The 22,122-nt window shown below is 36.0% G+C and overlaps 1 protein-coding gene across 1 annotated transcript; it reads left to right on the forward strand.

Annotated features, from left to right (window-relative positions):
* The first annotated feature begins 738 nt into the window (after positions 1-738).
* LOC127495024 (calcium-activated chloride channel regulator 3A-1-like) lies at positions 739-21,247 on the forward strand. The gene is given in 16 exon segments (XM_051861398.1): positions 739-1,023; positions 5,310-5,471; positions 14,887-15,024; positions 15,119-15,269; positions 15,355-15,460; positions 15,544-15,697; positions 15,788-16,018; positions 16,123-16,347; positions 16,440-16,502; positions 16,504-16,621; positions 16,722-16,828; positions 16,927-17,142; positions 17,374-17,638; positions 17,736-17,900; positions 18,990-19,214; positions 19,360-21,247. Coding segments are annotated over 16 exon segments (2,745 nt in total). The 5' UTR covers positions 739-1,017; the 3' UTR covers positions 19,773-21,247.
* Positions 21,248-22,122: the final 875 nt, after the last annotated feature.

Below are 22,122 nucleotides of genomic sequence, written 5' to 3' on the forward strand. Positions count from 1 at the left end.
GTATACAGACCAATACTAACCTAATAGAACCCCGTGGTAACAGTGAGACTTAAAGAAAGAAAAGTTTAATTTGTTACAACACGAAATACTATTCTTCTCATTTGTTTCACTATATATACGGGCCACAAGAGAAATAATGGAATAAATTAAGACAGCATATAAATTATCAGCATATTATGTTGAAATTCGTCTCTGACAGAATATGCTCCGTTAATGCAGCGTACAGACAGCTCCGTTTTTACTTTCACTTTGAATACTGACCGAGGTTAAGCTTTCACCGGCATAACTCTTGCGCAAAGTTTGCACGTTGCTTCCTGTGTGACATCCATTGGCTCCCAACGGAAAGATTTACAATAGTGTGACGTATCCCCCTGGAACTTTCGGCTCGCGGGGCTGCCCCGCGGATTCAATTGGATTCAGATGTTTCCTCAAATTCTTGTGACTGAATATTAACTGGAAATTGAAGGTTAAAATATTCTGGCTGACCCCCCTGTTTCACTTTTATTCTTTCGCTAAAGTGAATAAATAACTCAGACCACTGCTGTGTCCATGACTCTGTGTTTACTGAACTGAATTCACATCTTAAGTGCAACATACAAAAGGGTCCGTGCTTCAACACGAGTCAAATAACAATCACATTGTTACACCCCCAGCATGAGTTTTTTTAAGGCGACCGTTATTTATAACGTATCACTTTATTGTTTCCATGGTGACGCGTCATTGCTTGTCAAGTAATGCACCACAGCGCTGTATGACTGATGATCTGCTTTTATTTAATTTTTCCTTTTTTATTCAAAATATTCAAATTTGTTAGCTATAGCATAAAATCATAATTATCTGATATTCCGATTGTCAAATATTTGCAAGTGGATGTGTTTTGCTGTTTAAACACCTTTATAACGATCGCGTTAGTTGAGCCATATGAGCGATGGGCGCTGCCATGTTAGTTTGCGAACAGAGAATCGGATCTGTTGGATTTACAACACGTGAATTCATCATCCACTTCTCCCGAAATACATGAAAGTAAGTAAGTGGTTAAAGTTACTTTCACAATGTGTATCTGTTATGAATAAAACGTGTCGTCTAATTATAATGGAAAGGGTTATTATTTCCGCTTCTATAGACATCGTTGTGTATTATACAAACTCTAAATATATTGTTTTGTTAGTACTCATGTGTATTTAAATGTCTGAAACCCAAAATAACATTATTTGGTTGAAAACACTGCATATATGTGATATATGAAAGCGATGCGCGCGTCCGTCTCTGGTTTAGCGCCAGTCAAAGCGCGCAAGCACATTTGAATTTTGCGGTTGATCACGTGAGGCGCTGAACGTTCTGATCACACCGGTGTGATCGTACGCGTCAAAGGGTTAAGACAAACAGCACAATGTCTGCTTTCTGGATCAAACCTAAAAGGCAGACAACTAAAACACAAAGTATTGGTGTGGGCAGAATATAAATTGCCTGAATCACGCACCCTTTCACTTAAAATAATTAATTTTCAATTGAGGTTTATTTATTGAAAGTGTTGTTTAGAGAAACCAGGGTTCCCACTCTAAGCCAAGCGTAAAATTCCCTGACTTTTCCCTGACTTTCACCTTTCACTGACTAAAAAGCTGAATTTCCATGACCTATAATGAACGGAAATACTGTTGTGATGAGCACTGAGCAGACAAAAATCAGCCACAGACAGTATTTTAAATCCATCTATTTGCAAGCTTTATATACTTGTTCACAGACGTTTTTAGTAAAAAACTAAGAACTGCAAAGTGTTACACGGACCTTAAACACTCATACACACTACTTTTTTTTTTTTTTTGCGCTTTTACCCGTTAAATGCACTTTGATATTTTTCTGTATATCTACAGAAATTAAACACGTTAGAGTATTTTCTGTTTTCTGTTTCAGTTCATCATTCAATCTTTTGATTTCTTCACATTTAGTTTTTGCAGGCCGTCTTAAGCCAAGTTTACACTACGGGACTTTAAATGTCAGCAGATCGCTGTGCTGTTCAGACTTCATGATTTGCTGTGGAGTCTTGAAGTCGTTGTGGTGTTCACACTACGTGACACCACGTAAATGATCCGCAACAGGAGGTTACACACTACACGAGCTGACTACAACTGTCACCCAACGACATTATTTGAAAATGGACATTGGGAAGAAATTAGATTAAATTTTGAAAAAATTAAATGAACCCTTTTGCACATAAATTTAAAATATTCTGGCTGACCTCCCAGAGTTAAGGCGACTGTTATTTTAGTATGGCAAGCCATTTTAGCTTAAATTGTTCCCAGCGTTACTCATCGCAATTGCATTTTTACTAGTAAGAATTACAATTAGAGAGCTCTTTAATGCAATTCTTACTAGTAACAATTCCTGTTACAGAGCTCTACAATCATATTCTTACTAGTAAAAACTTGTATTCATTAGATGCAAAATAGATTTGCGATTACACCCATTTCCCTTCCCAAATCCCGCCTGCGATGCTACTCTTCAAAATAAAAGTCCCACTAGAACGCATTGTTAGTGTCAGAATGACCACAATACTGAGATGACAACTTGGATATGTTTTGCTATTGAAAGATAATATTTAATCACTACATTAATTCACATCTTTATACGTTTTATGTATATGGTAATGATAAAGTTTACCAGACAAAATATAATCTCTTTAATAAATAAATAAATAAATCGATAAATAGATAAATAGTAATATATTATTTATATATATATATATATATATATATATATATATATATATATATATATATATATATAAAATGAAATTTTATATACAGGCCTATTACTGATTACTAAAACGTTCCTGCATATATTTCTTAGCCTATACTTCTTTTCTAATGGTAATAACCAAACAAACAAATACAAGCCCGAATTAGGAGTATTTGATATTGACAAATAATATATTTTTTCGAGAAGGATAAGGCGATATCTTGCTGACTGTTTTTGTGCGAGCTGGTTTAGGCCTGTATATAACTACCAGTAAGTGGCAGCCCAATCCTGTCCTAATGAGTGATTCATTGAATCATTCATTCAAATGATTCGTTCAAAACGGTTGATTCATTTAGAAACGAAGCAAATGACTGTCTTTATGAATTGGTAATTGAATCATTGACTCAAATTATTTGTTTAAAAACACAGATTCATATCAAGTACAAAACATTGCACTGTTGCTCTGAGATGCACAACAGTTCGGCCCCGGCTTTGTTTGAAACCATTTTCGTTGGCTAAACAGATCAAAAACAGACAATATTGTGTCCAAACAGGATGGTTAAGGGATTATCTTTTTACCAAGTTGAAGGGTCACCCATATGTTTGATTTGTTTGGAAACCAAATCTGTAATGAAAGATTTTATTGTAAAAATGGCTATATGCACGGAGCGTTCTTTAGAACTTCGCATTAATATAAGCCAGCTCAAAAACTTCCGGTGATATGTCATTTGCTGGTGTGTTGAGCATCAGTAGTGTAATACTTAGTTTATAATCAGAATATAGTCGCTTAAATAGTCAGGCATAGCATTAATTTAGTTATTCAAACGTAAGACGCCACAAAAAATAAATAAATAAAGACGTACCTCATTGTTTCTCCTCGGCTAAATTCAATTCGACCATCAGTTTTCACACTTTTATGTGGAAAAAAAGCTAAAATTAAATATTTATTGTGCACTTTAGGTGGATTAATTGAATAAAATGTGTGTTTTCAGTGTGCTGAAATCATTGATCAAGCGCTGCACTGACTGACTGTTGTAATTACAAAGGGAAAGCGCGGTGCTCGCTTTCTGTCATGAATCACAAGAAAAGTTATTGTTTTTCTTAAGATTTTTTTGAGTATTTCATACTTCACCTTGATAAAATGTATTTTTAAACCTAGTTGTTTTATAATGTTTAATATTTAGTCAAAAACGAAGTGAAAAACGATTAGAGGAAATGGCTGATATATGCGCAAATAAATGCTACTTTGCCGCCACCTGCTGGTTAAAGTGGTAATTATTGTCTTTTTTATTTTTAAAAAAGTATTTTCTATCAAATGATGAATTTCCTGCATTTTGAATCATTCGGTTTTACGATGGGGACAATCTCAGAAGGATGAACAAATAATGTTTGTGGTCATCACATTAAAAATAACATTTGAAGTGCTGGGGGAAAAATGCGTGTGCGTGTCTAATTACAGACACAGCGTTTTTAAACGGTCCCAATAGCTTCGTCTTTATTGTAATCAGTAAAACTGGTTTATTGGCAAATTAGGTAAATGTGATAAGTGCATTAAAATATGAATACAACATTAAAAAGTCAACCATTGATGGTTTTGTGTTGATGTATAGTGACTACAGAATGAACAGCTAACTGTTCACCGGAAATGCCCGAGCTGGCTTAACGACAACCAGGAAGTAACCGTGCATATAGCCCATTGCCATTACACCACTGCACTACTCACAAAATCCGCTTTCCACCGTCGGGCCGAACGGATGAATGGTAATGAACGGTTCCAGTTGTATTTCCAACTGAGCCAGGTACGGCACGATTAGCCTACAAACCGTTCTCCGCCCGGAATTACCAACCGTGCTGAACCGTTCTGCTAGAATGCGAGTAGTGATGTGACGTTGTCACTCAGGATCGGTCACTTGTCTGTTGCCTGGCTGCCGGTTTCTCCGTAGCTTGCTAAACATATTTGAGCAACGTGAACACAAATTAATCATACAATTAAAAGAAATAACTGATCATCCAACATAACGTGGTCACTATTTACATTGCATATTGTGTGTAAACTCTTGCATTACTAAGGCAACGACTGAAGAGCTCCGTTATCAGTCCCACAGTGGAAAACGAAACCATATCCGTACCGGCCGGCTCGGATCAGATCGGCACGGAATGGAACAGTAAAGCTAAAGGCTGGAGATGTTTACAGTTGCTTGTTGGAGTAATATTGCTTGTCAACTAAAAACAAAGTTTCCCATTTGTATTAGCAAAATTCCACAAGTTTAACAGTTCATAAAATCTTTTAAAAAATTACATTAATTGTACATTGATTTCCCTTATTAAAAAGTAAATTGAGTAAGACGGTGTAAAAGGTGCGAGTGTGGATTAGTAATCTGGCCCCCTTTTATTAAGGAGAAAAAATGTTGGCCCTCATCACTATTGAAGTTGCCCATGCCCATTTTAAATGGACCAGAATTTAGTCACACCCCTGCATGACATTGAAGCACACACCCTCTTCTCTCTGATCAGACCCCTCAAGATCATTTGTAACTGTTTAAAAAGGGGTTTCAGGAGTTGCTGTTTTTCAGATCTCTACAGCTATGGACTCAAGAACAGTGTTTGTCTTATTATGGATGTTGCTTTCATCCACCTCCACTGGAATCAAACTAGATGGAAATGGTTATGTTGACATTACCATTGCAATCAGTTCAAGAGTACCACAGGATAACACGCTCATTGATAAAATCAAGGTAAATATATACTTTTTTGTCTATTTACACTGTAACAAATTGTCCTGTGAATTTACAAGTAATTACTGGCAAAAAAGTTTACTTTACTTTACTGTTAATTTTACAGTTCTTTACCGTAATGTACATTGCAGTATGTTGCTGTAAAAATACCATGCATTCGATTAAAACTCGTCAACTAATTTCATCTGCAGAAATCGACTGCCTTAAATTGTCTGACTGCCATTTAAATTCATAAACTTATATTTATAACTATATGAGCATATTATTCACTTGAACTTATTTCATTTGAGTCCACTAAAAAAAGAAATAACCAAATTCATTAAAACTAGAAACATCAAGTCAGCTTAAACCTCTTGCAGACAACTGCTAACTAATAACAGCACATGCACAATTAGTTAAGAGATTGTCACTGCATCAGCAACCACACAGTTACTGTCTTTAAATAAAGCAACATGCAGCAGAACATCAGTGTTTCTGGATCATCACTGACTGAAGCACAGGCTCTACTCTTCAGCACAATGGTGACACACAAAACTCAGACAACAGAAACCCTTTAAATCCCAATAAAACATTAAACACCAACATCTAGTGCAAAAACATTGTTTAGCCCAGATTAAACACTACTCAGTGTGAACACTACAGGCTGTTAAATGTAACACTGATACATGCTGGAGTTAATGAGATAATTAGGTGATAACGAGCAGAATCACTGAAGGACAGAGGAAACAACAAGAACTACGACTTCAGCCACAGAATTAGATGAAATCAACTGAAGATAAAAGACATTAAATCTCTCAAGATCTGATCAAACAACTCCACAAACAGCATTACCAGCTTCATTTATTACTAACCAGATTGAATTTATTTCTGACATACATCTACAAAAGTTGTTATTGAGAATTACCAGAGGTTTAGATGTTGATGATTTGTTGAAAATGTTTTGTTTGATGTCACCATCATCGAGGTCTGTGTTTGCTTTAGTTAGGCAGTTTTACTCTTGGCTTATTTAGTGCTAGCTTTTCTCTGGTTGTTGGTTATGATGAGAAAGAGCTATAAAAATCTAAATATCATGTAGTGGCTTTATTCACTGTTCTAATGACTGAGCTTTATATGAGCAAAACGTTGTTGAGTTTGTGTTGGATCTCTTCTGGAAATGCAAAATGTTTTTAATCAGAAAAGCTGAATGAGTTTTAAAACATATTGTACACTAAACACTTTAAAACTCCTGCAAAACTTTCTCACACACAGACATCTAGAATCAGCATATAAATCTCAACAATGGTGACATGCTTCATGCCACAATGCATTCTGGGTGCATCATGCAAAACTCATCCATGGCTCCCAGAATGCATTGCGGCATTAAGCATGTCACCATTGTTGAGATTCATTGGCTGATTCTAGATGTATATGTGTGAGTAAATCTCATGGTAGTTTGAAGTGTTTAGTGTATAATCGGTTTTAAAACTCACTGAGATTTTCTGATTAAAACTGTATTGGCTCTTTACTAGAATCAAAATAAGTAAGATATTGCTCATATTAAACTTAACCATTAGATCGGTGAATTAAGCCACTACACAATAACATGCACAGTAATTCTTATCATGAAGCAGCCACAGCATGTTTTTCTTGTTATAACAAACTCAGTTACAACAGCCAGAGAAACTCTAACATTGCAAAGACAAGTCAAACTACCCAGCTAAAGTAAACACTGATCACCATGATGGTAACATAAAAAAAATTCAATAAAAAAATCAACAACAAAAAACTCTCTCTTAATTCTCAATAAGAGCTTCTGTATATGGAGTTGTTTAATCCTCCTCTGCTGAGATCTTGAGAGATTTAATGTCTTCTTTTATCTAAGTCAGTTGTAGTTCTAGTGTTTCGATTTTTTTCTGTTCTTGTTGTTTCTCTTTCCTTCGTTGATTCTGCTTGTTAATAGCAGCTATCTTCAATAATGCTCAATCATTACTTAATTAATTGCTTTATTATCTCATTAACTCCAACACTGATTTAGTGTTACATTTAACAGCCTGTAGTGTGCACTCTGAACAGTGTTCATTTCATCTGGGCTAAACCATGTGGGACCTACATGGGTGTCCTGGCTGGAAGGCGTCCCGCCAGCGGGATTGTGACAGTTAAGGGGTTAACTTTCACTAATACTTCAGTGAAATTAAATTGTTTCATTTAATAAATTTGACTGTTACGTTTTACAGTACATTGCTGTTTTTTCATGATTTTACAGAAAACTACTGGCAACAGAGTTGTCCACACTACAGAGTGTTAGAGTAACACTGAAGCAGTGTTGAAGTTAATGAGATAATTCAGTGATTAATTAAGTGATGATTGAGAATGATTGACAAACACCTGCTGTTAACAAGCAGAATCACTGAAGGAAAAGAAACAAGAACAGATCAGAAACACAAGAACTACAACTGACTTCTAGCCACAGCATTAGATGAAATCAACTGAAGATAAAAGAAGACATTAAATTGCTCAATATCTCAGCAGAGGAGGGTTAAACAACAAAAATAATATTACCAGCTTCACTTATTACTAACCAGATTGACTTTATTTCTGTCAGAAATCTACAGAAGTTCTTATTGAGAACTAACAGGTGTTGTTTTATTGTTTCGTTTGACGTTACCATGATAGAGTCAGTGCTCGCTTTAGTTGTGCTCTTGACACTTGACTTATAACGTTAGTTTCTCTTTAGTTGCAGTAAATGTGTTTTTTTAAGACATATTTATTATGGCATGAAGAAACTAAGAGAAAATATAATAGCGGGTTCTTGGTTATGTTTTCATTATGATATGATCATTATGTAACCCTTGATTCACTGAACTTATGCGGTATCTAATCCATTATCAGAAAGGTTTTTTTTGTTGTTGTTTTAATAAATTTACTTTTGTATTACACTGTGATGCTACAGCAAAGGATGAAGCAGTGCTGAGCAATCAGTTAAGAATTTTTAAACTCATCATTAACTGCAAGCAATAACAATTGGCAAACATCACCTATTGACGTTTTCTTCTTTGCCATAAATAAGTTACACAAACACATTTGCAGCAGCCAAAGAAAAACTAATGTTAAAAAAGTCAAGGGTCAAGAGCACAACTAAAGCAAACGCTGACCTCCATCATGGTAACATCAAACGAAACAAAACAACATCTAAACCTCTGTTAATTCTCAATAAGAACTTCTGTGGACAAATTACAGAAATAAAGTCAGTCTGGTTAGTAATAAGTGAAGCTGGTAATGCTGTTTGTGGAGTTTAATCAGATCTTGAGAGAGTTAATGTCTTCTTTTTTCTTCAGTTGATTTAATCTTTTTCTGTTCTTGTTGTTTCTCTTTCCTTCATTGATTCTGCTTCTTAACAGCAGGTGTTCATCAGTGTCTGAATTTACACACGTGTTTTCATTCACTCTCTCAAGTGGACCATATTAGTGAACTAATGTAGGGAATAGTGAATGAGGGTATATGTGATTTGGACACAGCCTCAGAGTGTCGAATTTGAGCGCTGTTAATTCACAGTATATTCCTGTAGGCTACTTTCTCGAAAACGTCACATATTACCCAGAATGCATTGTTTTCTAAGGTATATTACTGTTAATGGAAAACAGCATGGTATTGTAGAAATGTGGCCTTTTTTACAGTGTAGGGATAACGATATTATCAATATCGATATTATGTAACGATATTATCAATATCATAGTATCGCGATAGCAAAATTGTCTCAATATTATCATGGTCACATGACTGTATGAAACAATACGTCTTCCAGGGAAAAAGTGTAATTTTTTTTTCAGCCCGATTCCGAAAACGGTTCTGGTATGATGGGTGGGCGAAGTGCGAGGATCATATATCCTTTTGATAGAAACGTCTCTCATGAATATTAGCAATGAATGTACTGTAAAGCCCTCGCTCTACTCATATACGTCAGATATCAATGCAGAGAGAGAGGTGCAAAAATTAAGGCGAGCTGCACGATTAATCTTTAAAAGATTGCTTTCTCATCACCCACATGATCTAATTCCTCAATGACAATGACTCGCTCGTGTGTATTAAACCTTTGACAAAAATAAAAAAGCAACATTCAAATCTGCGTTTGCGCTGCAGTTGATCTAAAGAGAGCAGTTGTCGTGTAGATCAGGGTGTAGATAAAAACAGCTTCACAAACAATCTTGTCAAACACACAGTATCATTATTTCTGTTACAAATATTCAAATTATCACAGAAGCATACAAAAGTGTATTATTCAGATAAACGCTGATGTCTACTTTACCAATCAAAATAGGATAAAACACTTTTTGGAAGTGCTTTGGAAGCTTTTTTTACTCAAAGTTGCAACAATGGACCATACATTTATTTGTATTTATTTGTATTTATTAAACTTACTGTTGAAAATAATAAAGTTTGATGTCACCATCATGGTTGAAAGTGTTTGCTTTAATTGGGTGACATGCAATGCATGCTGGGAGCCATCATATTATAAAACTCATCCATGGCTCCCTGCATGCATTGCAGCATTAAGCATGTCACCATTTGTTGAGATTTATATGATGATTCTTGATGTCTCTGTGTCTAGATGTAGAAGTAGTCCAAAATGCTTTTTGCCTAATATGATTTTAAAAATATCATCTCAACAGTGCACCGCCTCCTGCTAAAGTTTCATTAACTAAAAAAAAAAACAATATTTATTTGTTTTAAATGACAAACCACACTTTTGATTAAGTATAAACATTGGGATAATATCATCAAGAAAGACTTGATAGATCAATCCCAGCATTTCCTTTAGCTTTTTACCATAACAGCTGTGTTTTATAAACACTCTGTTACAGCAGCCAGAGAAACATTTAACATTAAAAGTCAAGGTCAAGAGCCCAACTAAAGCAAACACTTTCCACCATGATGGTGACATCAAACTTTATTATTTTCAACAGTATCTCCAGTTTAATAAATACAAATAAATGTATGGTCCATTGTTGCAACTTTGAGTAAAAAATGCTTGAGAAATTTAAGGCAGTTTCTACATAATGTGAACAAGATTTTTAAGAAAACTATTTAACTTTAAGTTCAGTGTACTTAAATCTTTAAGTTGACTGAACTAAGTACTCAATTTGTAAAACTGAATTACCAATCCTCAAGATTTCTAAGTACTCTTTACTATGTGGTAGCTAGTTTTATCAATTCAAAATGATGAGTTAACTTGCTAAATTTAAGGCAATCGGTTTCCTTAAGTTTTTTTATGTAAACCCAACAGTTTAATTGAGCTTTCTAAGTAAACTCAACTAATTACATTTTACAGTGTATTAACTAACATGAACTAACCATGAACAATACATTTGTTACTGTATTTGTTAATCTTTGTTAACCTTAATTAATAAAAATACAGCTGTTCATTTTACTTCACAGTGCATTCACCCCCCGGGGGGTCGCGAGATGATTTCCAGAAATCCAAAAAAAAAAAAAAAAACGTTTTTAATGATTAGAAATAGCACATTTTATGAATAATTGTAACAAAATACTAAAAATATTAGTTAAATTAAAAACAAAATCCATGCAAATAAAAAAGCCATCAACCTTTTGATTTCCCTTCCCCTCGACCATGACTCATGAGGTGATTACGACAGATTAACGACATTAGCAACAGCATCAGTTGCAGCAGGTCAATTTACAGCACCACATTAAACATTCAGACATCTGCACGTATAGGTAATTCTTTAGGCTTTAAGCTTTGGATATTATTTTTGCCGAAATGAAACGTTGGTTAATATCGACCAAAGACAACGCAGGGAGGCCAGCGGAGGAGAGCGGAGAAGCACCGCCGTCAGGAGACATAATGGATAGCACTCGTCACTTCGTGGAAGTGGAAAAACAGTTCTTTATGACCTGAGGGGATTTCTTGTAAAAAGATTTAAAACGAAAGAAAAGACGAGAGTCGCCTGTTTTTGTCTATTTTAAGTTTTAATATATATATACCAAAAGTATTACTTTATATAAATATAAAGGAATTAATTGAATAAAACGTTTAAATGTAGTGCGTTAGTGACATCTATGAAATATAGTGTATAAAGATAATCGCAATGCTGACAAGCCACGTTCAGTAACAACTTTTGGATTTGAAATAAAAATAAGTAAATGTTGTGTTTGTGATAAACAGCCACGGATCAGTTGCGCACTGCAAACGCGACATATGTGAAAGCACAATAGCGCGTGCTGCATACTGCAAAGGCATGCCAAATGCCAGGTAAGGTGCCATTCTCCTTGCTTTACCCGAGGCAAAAAAGCCATGTGTTGACTGTGTAACAGAGACTTTAATTTGTATGCATCTATGGTGAAATGATTAGTTTTTCGCGCCAATGCATTTTTATTTTAATGCGAACAGTGCGCTATCGTTTTAATTCAGCGCGGTGCAGCACAGCAAAAATAGACTGTGCGTAAATGATCACTGTACTGCTGCAGACGTACCGCTCCTGGAACACAATGCCGGACCGCATCCGTGTGCAGTGTGAACGCCCTAATCCGTTAATATTGGCACGGAAAAAAATACGCACCGCATATGCACTGCAAACAGAGTATGTGTGAAACTGGCGTTACCCAGATAGCATCAATGATCGAAATAACGTTGAATCAATGTTAATGTGTCAAAGTTAACTGCATTGAATCAATGTCACTTTTGCACCCGCAATTAATGTTGAATCAATGTTAAAATTTCAACAAAAAATCAATGGTAATGGCATTGAATCAGGGTTACAATGTGATGTTGGTTCAACATCATGCTTACACTCTCAGAAAATGAAACACAACTACAACTGACTTAAAGCTACACAGCCTGAAATCAACTGAAGATAAAAGAAGACAATAAATCTCTCAAGATCTCAGCAGAAGTTTTTTTGAGAATTAACAGAGGTTTCAACATTAATTGCGGATGCAAAAGTGACATTGATTCAATGCAGTTAACGTTGACACATTAACATTGATTCAATGTTATTTCGATCATTGATGCTATCTTGGTAAACATCTGTTATAAGCTTATTTGGGATAGTACTAAATAAAAATAACATGGAATTTTTGTGATCCCGCTAGGCTTATTTTGTTAAAATTCTTAAAATATTGCATGTTCTGCAAGGGGTATGAATCTTATGAGCAGAAATGTAGCTTAGGATGCTTTTGGAGACTGTCAGAATCACCAATTGCTGTTTACATTAATTGCCCGTCACAGTTTACAGTAATGTTTAAATAAAATAAATGACTAAAATTCAAAGTAATCACTTTGATAATCTAAAACACTTTTTGGAAGTAACTGTAATTTGATTACCACCCATTTAAAATGTAACTGTAATGAAATAGTTACTCAAATTTTGTATTTTAAATACGTAACTACAGTGCCCTCCACAAATATTGGCACCCTTAGTAAATATGAGCAAAGGCGGCTGTGAAAATAAATCTGCATTGTTTATCCTTTTGCTCTTTCATTCAAAAAATTCACAAAATTCTAACCTTTCATCGAAATAAAACAATTGAAAGTGGGAGGAAAATCACATTATGAAATAAATGTTTTTCTCCAAAACATGTTGGCCACAATTATTGGCACCCCTAGAAATTTAATGAGTAAAATATCTCTGAAGTATATTCCCATTCATATTTACATTTTTTACCACACCAGGGTGACTAGGAGCATGAAATTGTCCAGCCATGACTTCCTGTTCCACAGGAGTATAAACATGAGGAAACACAAAGGCCAAATTCCCCTAATCATTCATCACAATGAGTAAAACCAAAGAATATAGTTCTGATGTGCAGCAAAAGATTGTTGAGCTTCACAAAATAGAAAGTGGCTGTAAGAAAATAGCTAAAGCATTGAAAATCCCCATTTCCACCATCAGGGCAATAATTAAGAAGTTCTAATCAACTAAAGATGTTACAAATCTGCCTGGAAGAGGACAGGTGTCTATATCATCCTAATGCGTGGTGAGGAGGAGAGTTTGAGTGGCCAAAGACTCTCCAAGGATCACAGCTGGAGAATTGCAGAGATTAGTTGAGTCTTGAGTCTCAAAGCCTAAAAAATATTATCAAACAGCACCTACATCACCAAAAGTTGTTCGGGAGGGTTTCAAGAAAAATTCCCTGCTCTCATCCAGAAACAATCTCCAGCATAATTCAGCTCTCAGACACGACTGAAACTTCAAAAGGAAACCAGCATCTATGGTCAAATGAAACTAAAAAAGAGCTTTTTGGCAGCAACCCCACCAGATGGGTTTGGTGCACACATGGATAAAAAGTACCCCATGTCCACGGTTAAATATACTGCTGGATCTTTAATGTTGTGGGCCTATTTTTCTGCTGGAGATCCTGGACATCTTGTTCAGATACATGGTATCATGGATTCTATCAAATACCAACAGATAAAAATCAAAACCTGACCGCTTCTGCTAGAAATCCAATAATGGGCCGTGATTGGATCTTCCATCGGGACAATGATCCAAAACAAACATCAAAACCAACACAAAAATGTGTCACTGAGCACAAAATGAAGCTTCTGTTATGGTCATCCCAGTCCCCTGACCTGAACCCTAAAGAAAATGAGTGGAGTGAACTGAAGAGAAGCACCACCAACATGGAGCTGGGAATCTGAAGGATCTGGAGAGATTCTCTATGAAGGAATGGTCTCTGATCTCTTGTCAGGTGTTCTCCAAACTCATCAGGCATTTTAGAAGAACACTCAGAGCTGTTATCTTGGGAAAAGGACGTTGCAATAATTGGGTGCCAATAATTGTGGCCAACGTGAACTAGAGAAAAACATTTATTTCATAAGCTTTTCCCCCCATTGTCAATTGTTTTACTTCGATGAATGGTTAGAATTTTGTGAATTTTTTGAAGGAAAGATCAAAAGGATAAACAATGCAGATTTATTTTCACAGCCACCTTTGCTAATATTTACTAAGGGTGCCAATAATTGTGGAGGGCACTGTAAGTTACATGTATTTCGTTACTCCCCAACCCTGTTTAACACTTATGGCACTTTTTTCCAAGTCTTCATTTCTTTTCTTTCTTTTTTTAAATATCGCAATAAATATCGTATTGTGGACTTTATATCGAGGAATTAACATACTGTGAGATTTTGATATCATTACATCCCTACTATTTAACAAAATATGCATTATTTTTTTTAGTGTCTTCTGTGAAATAATATTTTGTTGCAGTTTTTAAAGAAAATCATATAAAGAAACATATAGGGTGAAATCAGGTTGATTGGGACACTTTTTCTAAGTCTCAATTGCAAAAAGTGTCCCAATCACCCTCAATTCACCCTAATCAAGTTTCATTAACAGTATTTGTGAATGAACAAATTGAAGTATAATTACTTTTTAGTAAATACTGTATTTTGAGTTTTTCTCATTTTTCATTCTGACAGGACATGGTCACTGAAGGGTCGTTTCGTCTTCATCAAGCATTGGATAAAAAGGTCTATTTCAAAGAAGCAACGATATTAGTTCCACCCAATTGGAATAGTAAGGAATTTACCAAAGCAAGAACAGAGTCCTATGAAAAGGTACAGATAATAATGCCATTTTATCTTACGTGTGAAATATTAATGTTTACTCATTTCATTAACATGCTGCTGACAATTTCTATGTGAAATGCAGGCAAAAATAATAATTGATAATGCTAATCCAGCATATGGTGATGAACCTTACACTCATCATTATGGTGAATGTGCAGCTGAGGCTCAGTACATTCATTTCACCCCAAACGTCCTCCGGAACGACACACTCATTAAGACTTATGGGTCAAGAGGTGAATGTCATTTGTTATCCTTCAACATCTATCCAGGTTAATGCACTAATCTGTTTGTATTATTAACAAGGATGTTTGTTTGCAGGAAAGGTCTTGGTTCATGAATGGGCTCATCTGAGATGGGGCGTGTATGAGGAATACAGTGAAACAAAACCATTCTACTCCTCTAATGTCCGTATTGAAGCTACAAGGTCATAAAACTGTTCATAAAAAAGTATATTATTAAAATCTCCTTGGAAACTATCATAACCATTGATTTCCTGCTTATCTTTAGGTGTAGCAAAAACATTGAAGGTCAGTTTTATGATGAATCACGACTGTGCCACCTTGATCCAAAAACTCTACTACCGACTAAGGGGTGCAAGTTTTATCCTAACAAATATCAAAACGCAGGCAGTTCCATAATGTTCCTACCAAGCCTGGATTCTGTAAGCATAGATTTTACATTTCCACACATGCAAGTTTTATCTTTGACCATTTGAAGAATGAAGAAATTATTGGAAATATTTTGGTTTCAGGTGAGCACATTTTGTCGTGAAAATGAGCACAATTATGAAGCCCCAAACTTGCAAAATGAAAAATGTGGCAAAGCAACACGGACTGTGATATTTGAGGATTCTGTTGATAAAAACGCACTTCGTTCTCTGAAACCACTGCTGTCCTCTCCACCAGCGCCATCTTTCAAAGTTGTGCAGCGAAAGCAACGGGTTATTTGTCTCATCCTTGATGTCTCAGGAAGCATGGCAACAGTATGCAAACATTAAAAAAAACTTCATTTGAAACAAGATTACCTGCATAATTTTAGCCTTTACACACTGAATATCAATGCTCTTAAATGAGTTCCATTTTTTAGGAGTTCAGAATCCTTCGACTACAGCAGGCTGCCACACATTTACTGCAGATCATCATTGAGGATCAAGCCAGTGTTGGAATTGTAAGCTTTAATACTATTGCTAAAACTCTGAGCCCCTTGACTACTATTGACAACGAGTCCACACGAGAGAAACTCGTCAAATTGTTGCCAAATAAACCAAGTGGATCAACAAACATGTGTAAAGGCCTCAGTCTAGGCTTACAGGTGATACTTTAATTGTTAATTTTATGTTTATAATATGTGAAGTGTATATGTAGTTTAATCTAGGCAAATGCTCTCTTTTTTCTAACCACCAGGTACTTTCAACAGACAATGGGGATGCATCCGGAGATGAAGTCATTTTTCTGACAGATGGTGAAGGCGACAGACGACATTGACAGTTGTAGTCGCGATGCAATAAAGACTGGTGCCATTATACACACAATAGCTTTAGGTCCCAATGTAGCTAATGCACTGAAGAAAATGGCGAAAGAAACTGGTAAGTAAAAAAATAAATAAGTATCTATACCTGAGTAAATCATATATTACATTAGTGCCAGTTTAGTATGTAATGCAAAATTGTTCCATGATGAAAATAGGGGGGAAATACTTCTCATCCAATGATCAGCTCACCTCCAACCAGTTAATGGATGTATTTGGTTCACTTACATTATCGACTGGAGATTACACAAAAGAACCAGTTCAGGTTTGGCAAGTGATCGCTCATTGTATGATACAATTATTACTTTGAGAGTGTCATCGATATTGAGTATTTTAATGTTTCTTTTTTTAATCATTCTTTAGCTAGAAAGTGTTGGAAAAACAACATCAGACTGGTTCAATGGGACAGTATCAGTGGATCAGACTGTTGGTAACAAAACCAGCTTTGTAATAATCTATGAAAAAAGTGATCCTATCATTTCCATCCAGTCACCAAGTGGCTCAATATACAGTCAGACAGAAATTAGTCATGATATATCTCTGAAAAAAGTCACCTTGAATGTTCCAGGAACTGCAGAGGTATGATAACTTTTATGAACCTGTTATTAATTTTATAGTTCAGTCCGTAAATATCTAAACTAAACAAACTATTATAACACAATAAAAGGCATCTGGGCCAAGAGTTTTAGATAATTTATGAAAATGTGTTCGACAGTATCTTCAGACTAAGACTTATCTTAGAGGTTATCACTGATGATTCAGCTACACTTACAGCAAACCTCTATTTTTCTGCTTGCATATTTTTGCTAGCCTGGGGACTGGAAATACAGTATCCAAACTACAACACTTCAGGCTCTGACTATAACAGTAACGAGTCACGCGGCGCATGCTGATGTTCCCCCTATCATAGTCAAAACCCGCATGAACCAGCAGTTCAGTGACGGCACTAAACCCATGATAGTGTTTGCTGAGGTCAGTCAGAATTACAAGCCTGTAATAAAGACTGAAGTGCGGGCTTACCTGGAGTCCCAATCTGGGTCCGCACAAGAATTACAACTCCTGGACAATGGAGCAGGTAAATTATCCATAATTCTTGTTCCAAGTGTGCACTTAACTTACTATAATTAATGTAAATTTCCAAATGATATAACTCAGAGATCCATCTTTTTCAGGAGCTGATGCTTTTCAAAATGATGGCATCTATTCCAGATATTTCGCAAAGCTTGAAAAAGGGAGAATCAGCTTGAAAGTAAGAGCAAAGAATCAAGATGGACAAGCCAGATTTTCTCTTCAAAAAAAGAGTGGCGCCCCATATGTACCTGGATACGTGGTAAACGGTAAACCCTTCTTTTTTGTTGAAAATGCATTTAAACTTGATCACATCTGAAAAGAAAAACTTGCATTCAGACCAACAGCACAATTGTGAGTGTGATATTGTTTTACAGTTCAATAAGTTAATATTGAGTAACTTGAGTTTTAGACACAATATTGACAGTTACATTCTATTTTTGCCAGCAGTAATAATTCTAAACAAAGCCAAAGCAGAATTGTGCCCACCATTTATTGTGCATCACTCCAGCACTTTAAAGTTTGTATAAAATAAAAATAAAAAGGAGTTTAATTAATCCAATGTCTGGTTTGTACGCAGCTGTTCGCAGGTATAAAGTGTGTCTAGATATAAAGACACAAAATTCACAATGCAGCTATCATGATTATGATCAAATTAGACAAAAGACATATCCAATAAATAAATAAATAAATAAATAAAATAATTTTCTTATTAAACATTGCAACAGACATTTATACATGGATGTATTATATGGCCTACATGTGTATATTACACCAAATAACATATGGTAATTTATACTATAATTATTTTAGAAGCATTATTAGATCATCATACCTCAAACTCTGGTAGCACTGTAAAACTTTGTTTTACAGTCATGTTCCCCATGTACATACAATGTACTTATCACAGTAATTGCAATAGCTGGGTAATAACTAGGTACTAACCCTAAACCTAACTTTAACCCCTGTAGCTACCTTACCAGTATTGTCTTACGTAAATACACTGTAAGTACACGTAAGTACATGTACTGTAAAATAAACTGCAACCCAAACTTCTTATTTAGTCAAGTGAAGTGATCTTTAACAGGTATCCTGCTCAGTGAATAGAGAGATGTGAACACTGTGTAGGGACCCTGATATTTGGAATGCAGCTTGTGACTGAATGAATGAATGATTGTTTTGAATGAATTGCTTAAGAAAATGATTCAGTTACTCCCTCATAAAGACAAGTATGTCTGCGTAACATGCAGAAAGTCAATGAATTCATGCACAAACTGGAACTATATTTAGCTACACAGCTGCTTGGAGAAAACCTTCAGACGGAATCAAGAAGATTCATGCGGTTCCTCTAATTTCAGGTGTTGTGGAGCTGAACCCTCCAAAGCCTCCAGTTTCCGAGGAAACACTTGAGGTTGGAAGCTTTACCAGGACAGCCATCGGTGAGAGTTTTGAGGTGGCTTTTACAGGCACGACCCCACCAAATTTCCCTCCTAACAGAATCACAGATCTGAGTGCTGAGATCCAGGAGGACTCTGTGCTTCTCAGCTGGACGGCTCCTGGTGAGGACCTCGACCAAGGGACAGGTATACAGTATACAGTTACTACACCAGAATTTAAAATTTTGTTAACATCTTCACTGACAACATAAAAGTAGTGTCAAATTTAGAGAATTTAGATGAAATAATGAAAATTTAATTGCCTTGCATGGCATGTTTCTTTTGCTTCAAGCTAAATCCTATGAGATCAGGTGGAGCTATGACCTTCAAATGCTTCGAGAAAACTTCGGCAATGGTCATGCAGTCAACACAGCTGCCATCTCACCGCAGGAGGCTGGATCAGTTGAACAGCTTTCATTCGATCTCAGTTTCACAATCCAAAATGGCACCACACTTTTCTTTGCAGTTCAGTCTGAGGACGAACAAAATGCGAAATCTGAAACCTCTAACATCGCTCAAGCTTCAAAGATGCTCCCTGATCCAAACCTCCCCACAATATCAAACCCAGGCTTGAATTTCACAGTTCTTGTAATTTCGTTGTGTGTAGTAACTATGGTCATATGCTTTGTTGCTGTATTCACATGGGCAGTAAGACGCAGAAAAAGCTTTGATTTAAGCAACAATGTGGAATTAAAATGCAAATGATCAAATCAACCCTTTTGTCTAATTTGAACATAACTATGTACTTCCAACAACTTTAGAACATTTCTTAAAATAACCATTTTTGTCAAACAGAATTTCTTACTTTCTGAATATTTTTTCAAGTACATGTATTGCTATGTCATTTAGAAGTCTCATTTATAATAGATTCTCAATCGATTTATCTTCCTCTGAAATGTAAGAACCTTTAAATACAAAAGAATAAAAATACTTTTGTACAGTAAGGCATGTATTAAACTTTCATTATGATGATTTAAAGCACATTTTTAGTGAAGTCAGTCTGTCACGATCACTGTCAGTTCCTGGACTCCATTTCCCATAATCCTCCTTGCCAATCACATGCACACTCCACACCAATCACCAGTTGCCACATACAGCTTAGCACACTACCTGGACTATAAAGGACTTACACACACACCACCTCATGGCGAAGTCTTGATTTGCTGTGGTGATCATTACTGAGCGTTTTCTTGTGGACTGTCTCCTGGTTTCCGGTTGGATTGTTTATTCTTTGTGATTCTCTGCTGCCTGCCCTGAACCTTGCCTGTGTACTGGACTGTGTTTGTTTGGCGCCTGCCCTGATCTCTGCCTGTGACCTGATACTGTTTGTCTGCCGCCTGCCTCGACCATTGCCTGTCCCTGTTTATGTTCCTGCCTTTGCCCCTGTCTACCTGTGTAAATACTGTTCTTAATAAAGCTTGCAAATGGATCCCCGCTCTGCCGACCCATCGTCACACAGTCTTTGAATTTTAAATAGGGACCTATTATGCCATTTTTCAAAGTCTTCAATTTGTTTTTAGGCTCGACTAGGTTGTCATGCTTGAATGCTCAAAAAACACTTTATTTTTCACATTATTTTATATTGTTGCAGCACCTCTCTTCCCGGTCTGTCAGTAATGCTTTGTTTAGTTTCTGTCTCTGTGAAGTCCCTCCTACTGAAAAGCTCAATGTGCTCTGATTGGTGGTGTGTTGTGATTGGTCAGCCACTTCGAGTGTTTTTCGGAAATGTCACTCCCCTTACCATAACAGTGAGTTTCAACACACTACTACTAAGGGTACGTTTACATGACGATGTACTCAAAATGGAAACGTTTTTTTTTTTTTTTTGGTATAGATCTGTGAAAATGACTAAAAATGCTTTATTGTGCATATCAGGCCAATAGTTGGTAATGTCAGTTTGTATAGAAAGACTACGCTTCTGCACACATGCATTTTTTCACAGAGCACTCGCACCAAATGTGTATGCCCATAGACTAAACACGTAATAAGCATGTGCATGCTGTCACTGTTTTCACAGATTTGCATATTTATAGTTTACATGGAGACAATAACAGTATCATTTTCAAAAACTTCCACTTTGAAACCTGTTTTCAAATGTTTGTGTTTTCAGGCCCCCAAAATGTTGTCGTCATGTAAATGAGCGGCCAAAACGTATAAAAAGTTATACTCAAGAAACTCAACCAGGCATCACCCCCTTTTTTTTTTTTTTTTTTGCATAAGCCTTGGGCAGGAATTATTTAAATGAGGAATATCATGACGTGTATGTTCCTGGAAGAAACTCAAGACTACAGTCGAGGCGTTAAAGGGTAATTCACACAAAACATTGTTATCATTTACTCAGCCTCATGTCATTCCAAACCTGCAAGACTTTCGTTCATCTTCAGAACAAATAAAGATATTTTAAATGAAATGTGAGAGATTTCGGTTCATCCACTGACAGTCCACGCATCTACCACTTTGTCACTTCAAAAAGTTCATAAAGAGATCATAAAACTAATCCATATATGAATCGAGTGGTTTAGTCTAAATTCTCTGAAGAGACTCGATTGCTTACAAGATGAACAGATTAAATTTAGGATTTTATTCACATATAAACATTGATCAGTGAACACAAACAAAAACTCAACCGTTCTTGCTTGATGCGCGAGAACAAACCTCATTGGTTCTTGCAGAAGCGCAAATGTGCTGCGTAACACACGAGAATGAACCTCAAGCTTGTTCTCACACTCAAACAAACATGCTTGAGCTTGATTACCATAACTTGTGTTTATATGTGAATAAAAGCCTAATGATGTCTCAGACTGTTCAATTAATTATACTCTTATAAAATATTAAAACACAATATTCAATTACCTCCACAATGTTTTCTATTTACGACACATCATCTCACAAGTTAAACGACCGTGCTGCCCAGTTCATCACTACAACGTAACAAACAGAACATACGCTTAAAAACAACGCACTGTTTATGGCACATAATAAAATCAACCAACCTACCTGGATATTATCAGCCACATGAACGGGGATAGACTCCCAATAAGAGACGCAAAACTCC

Source organism: Ctenopharyngodon idella, chromosome 15, assembly GCF_019924925.1.
Source record: "Ctenopharyngodon idella isolate HZGC_01 chromosome 15, HZGC01, whole genome shotgun sequence".
Lineage (NCBI taxonomy): Eukaryota > Metazoa > Chordata > Actinopteri > Cypriniformes > Xenocyprididae > Ctenopharyngodon > Ctenopharyngodon idella.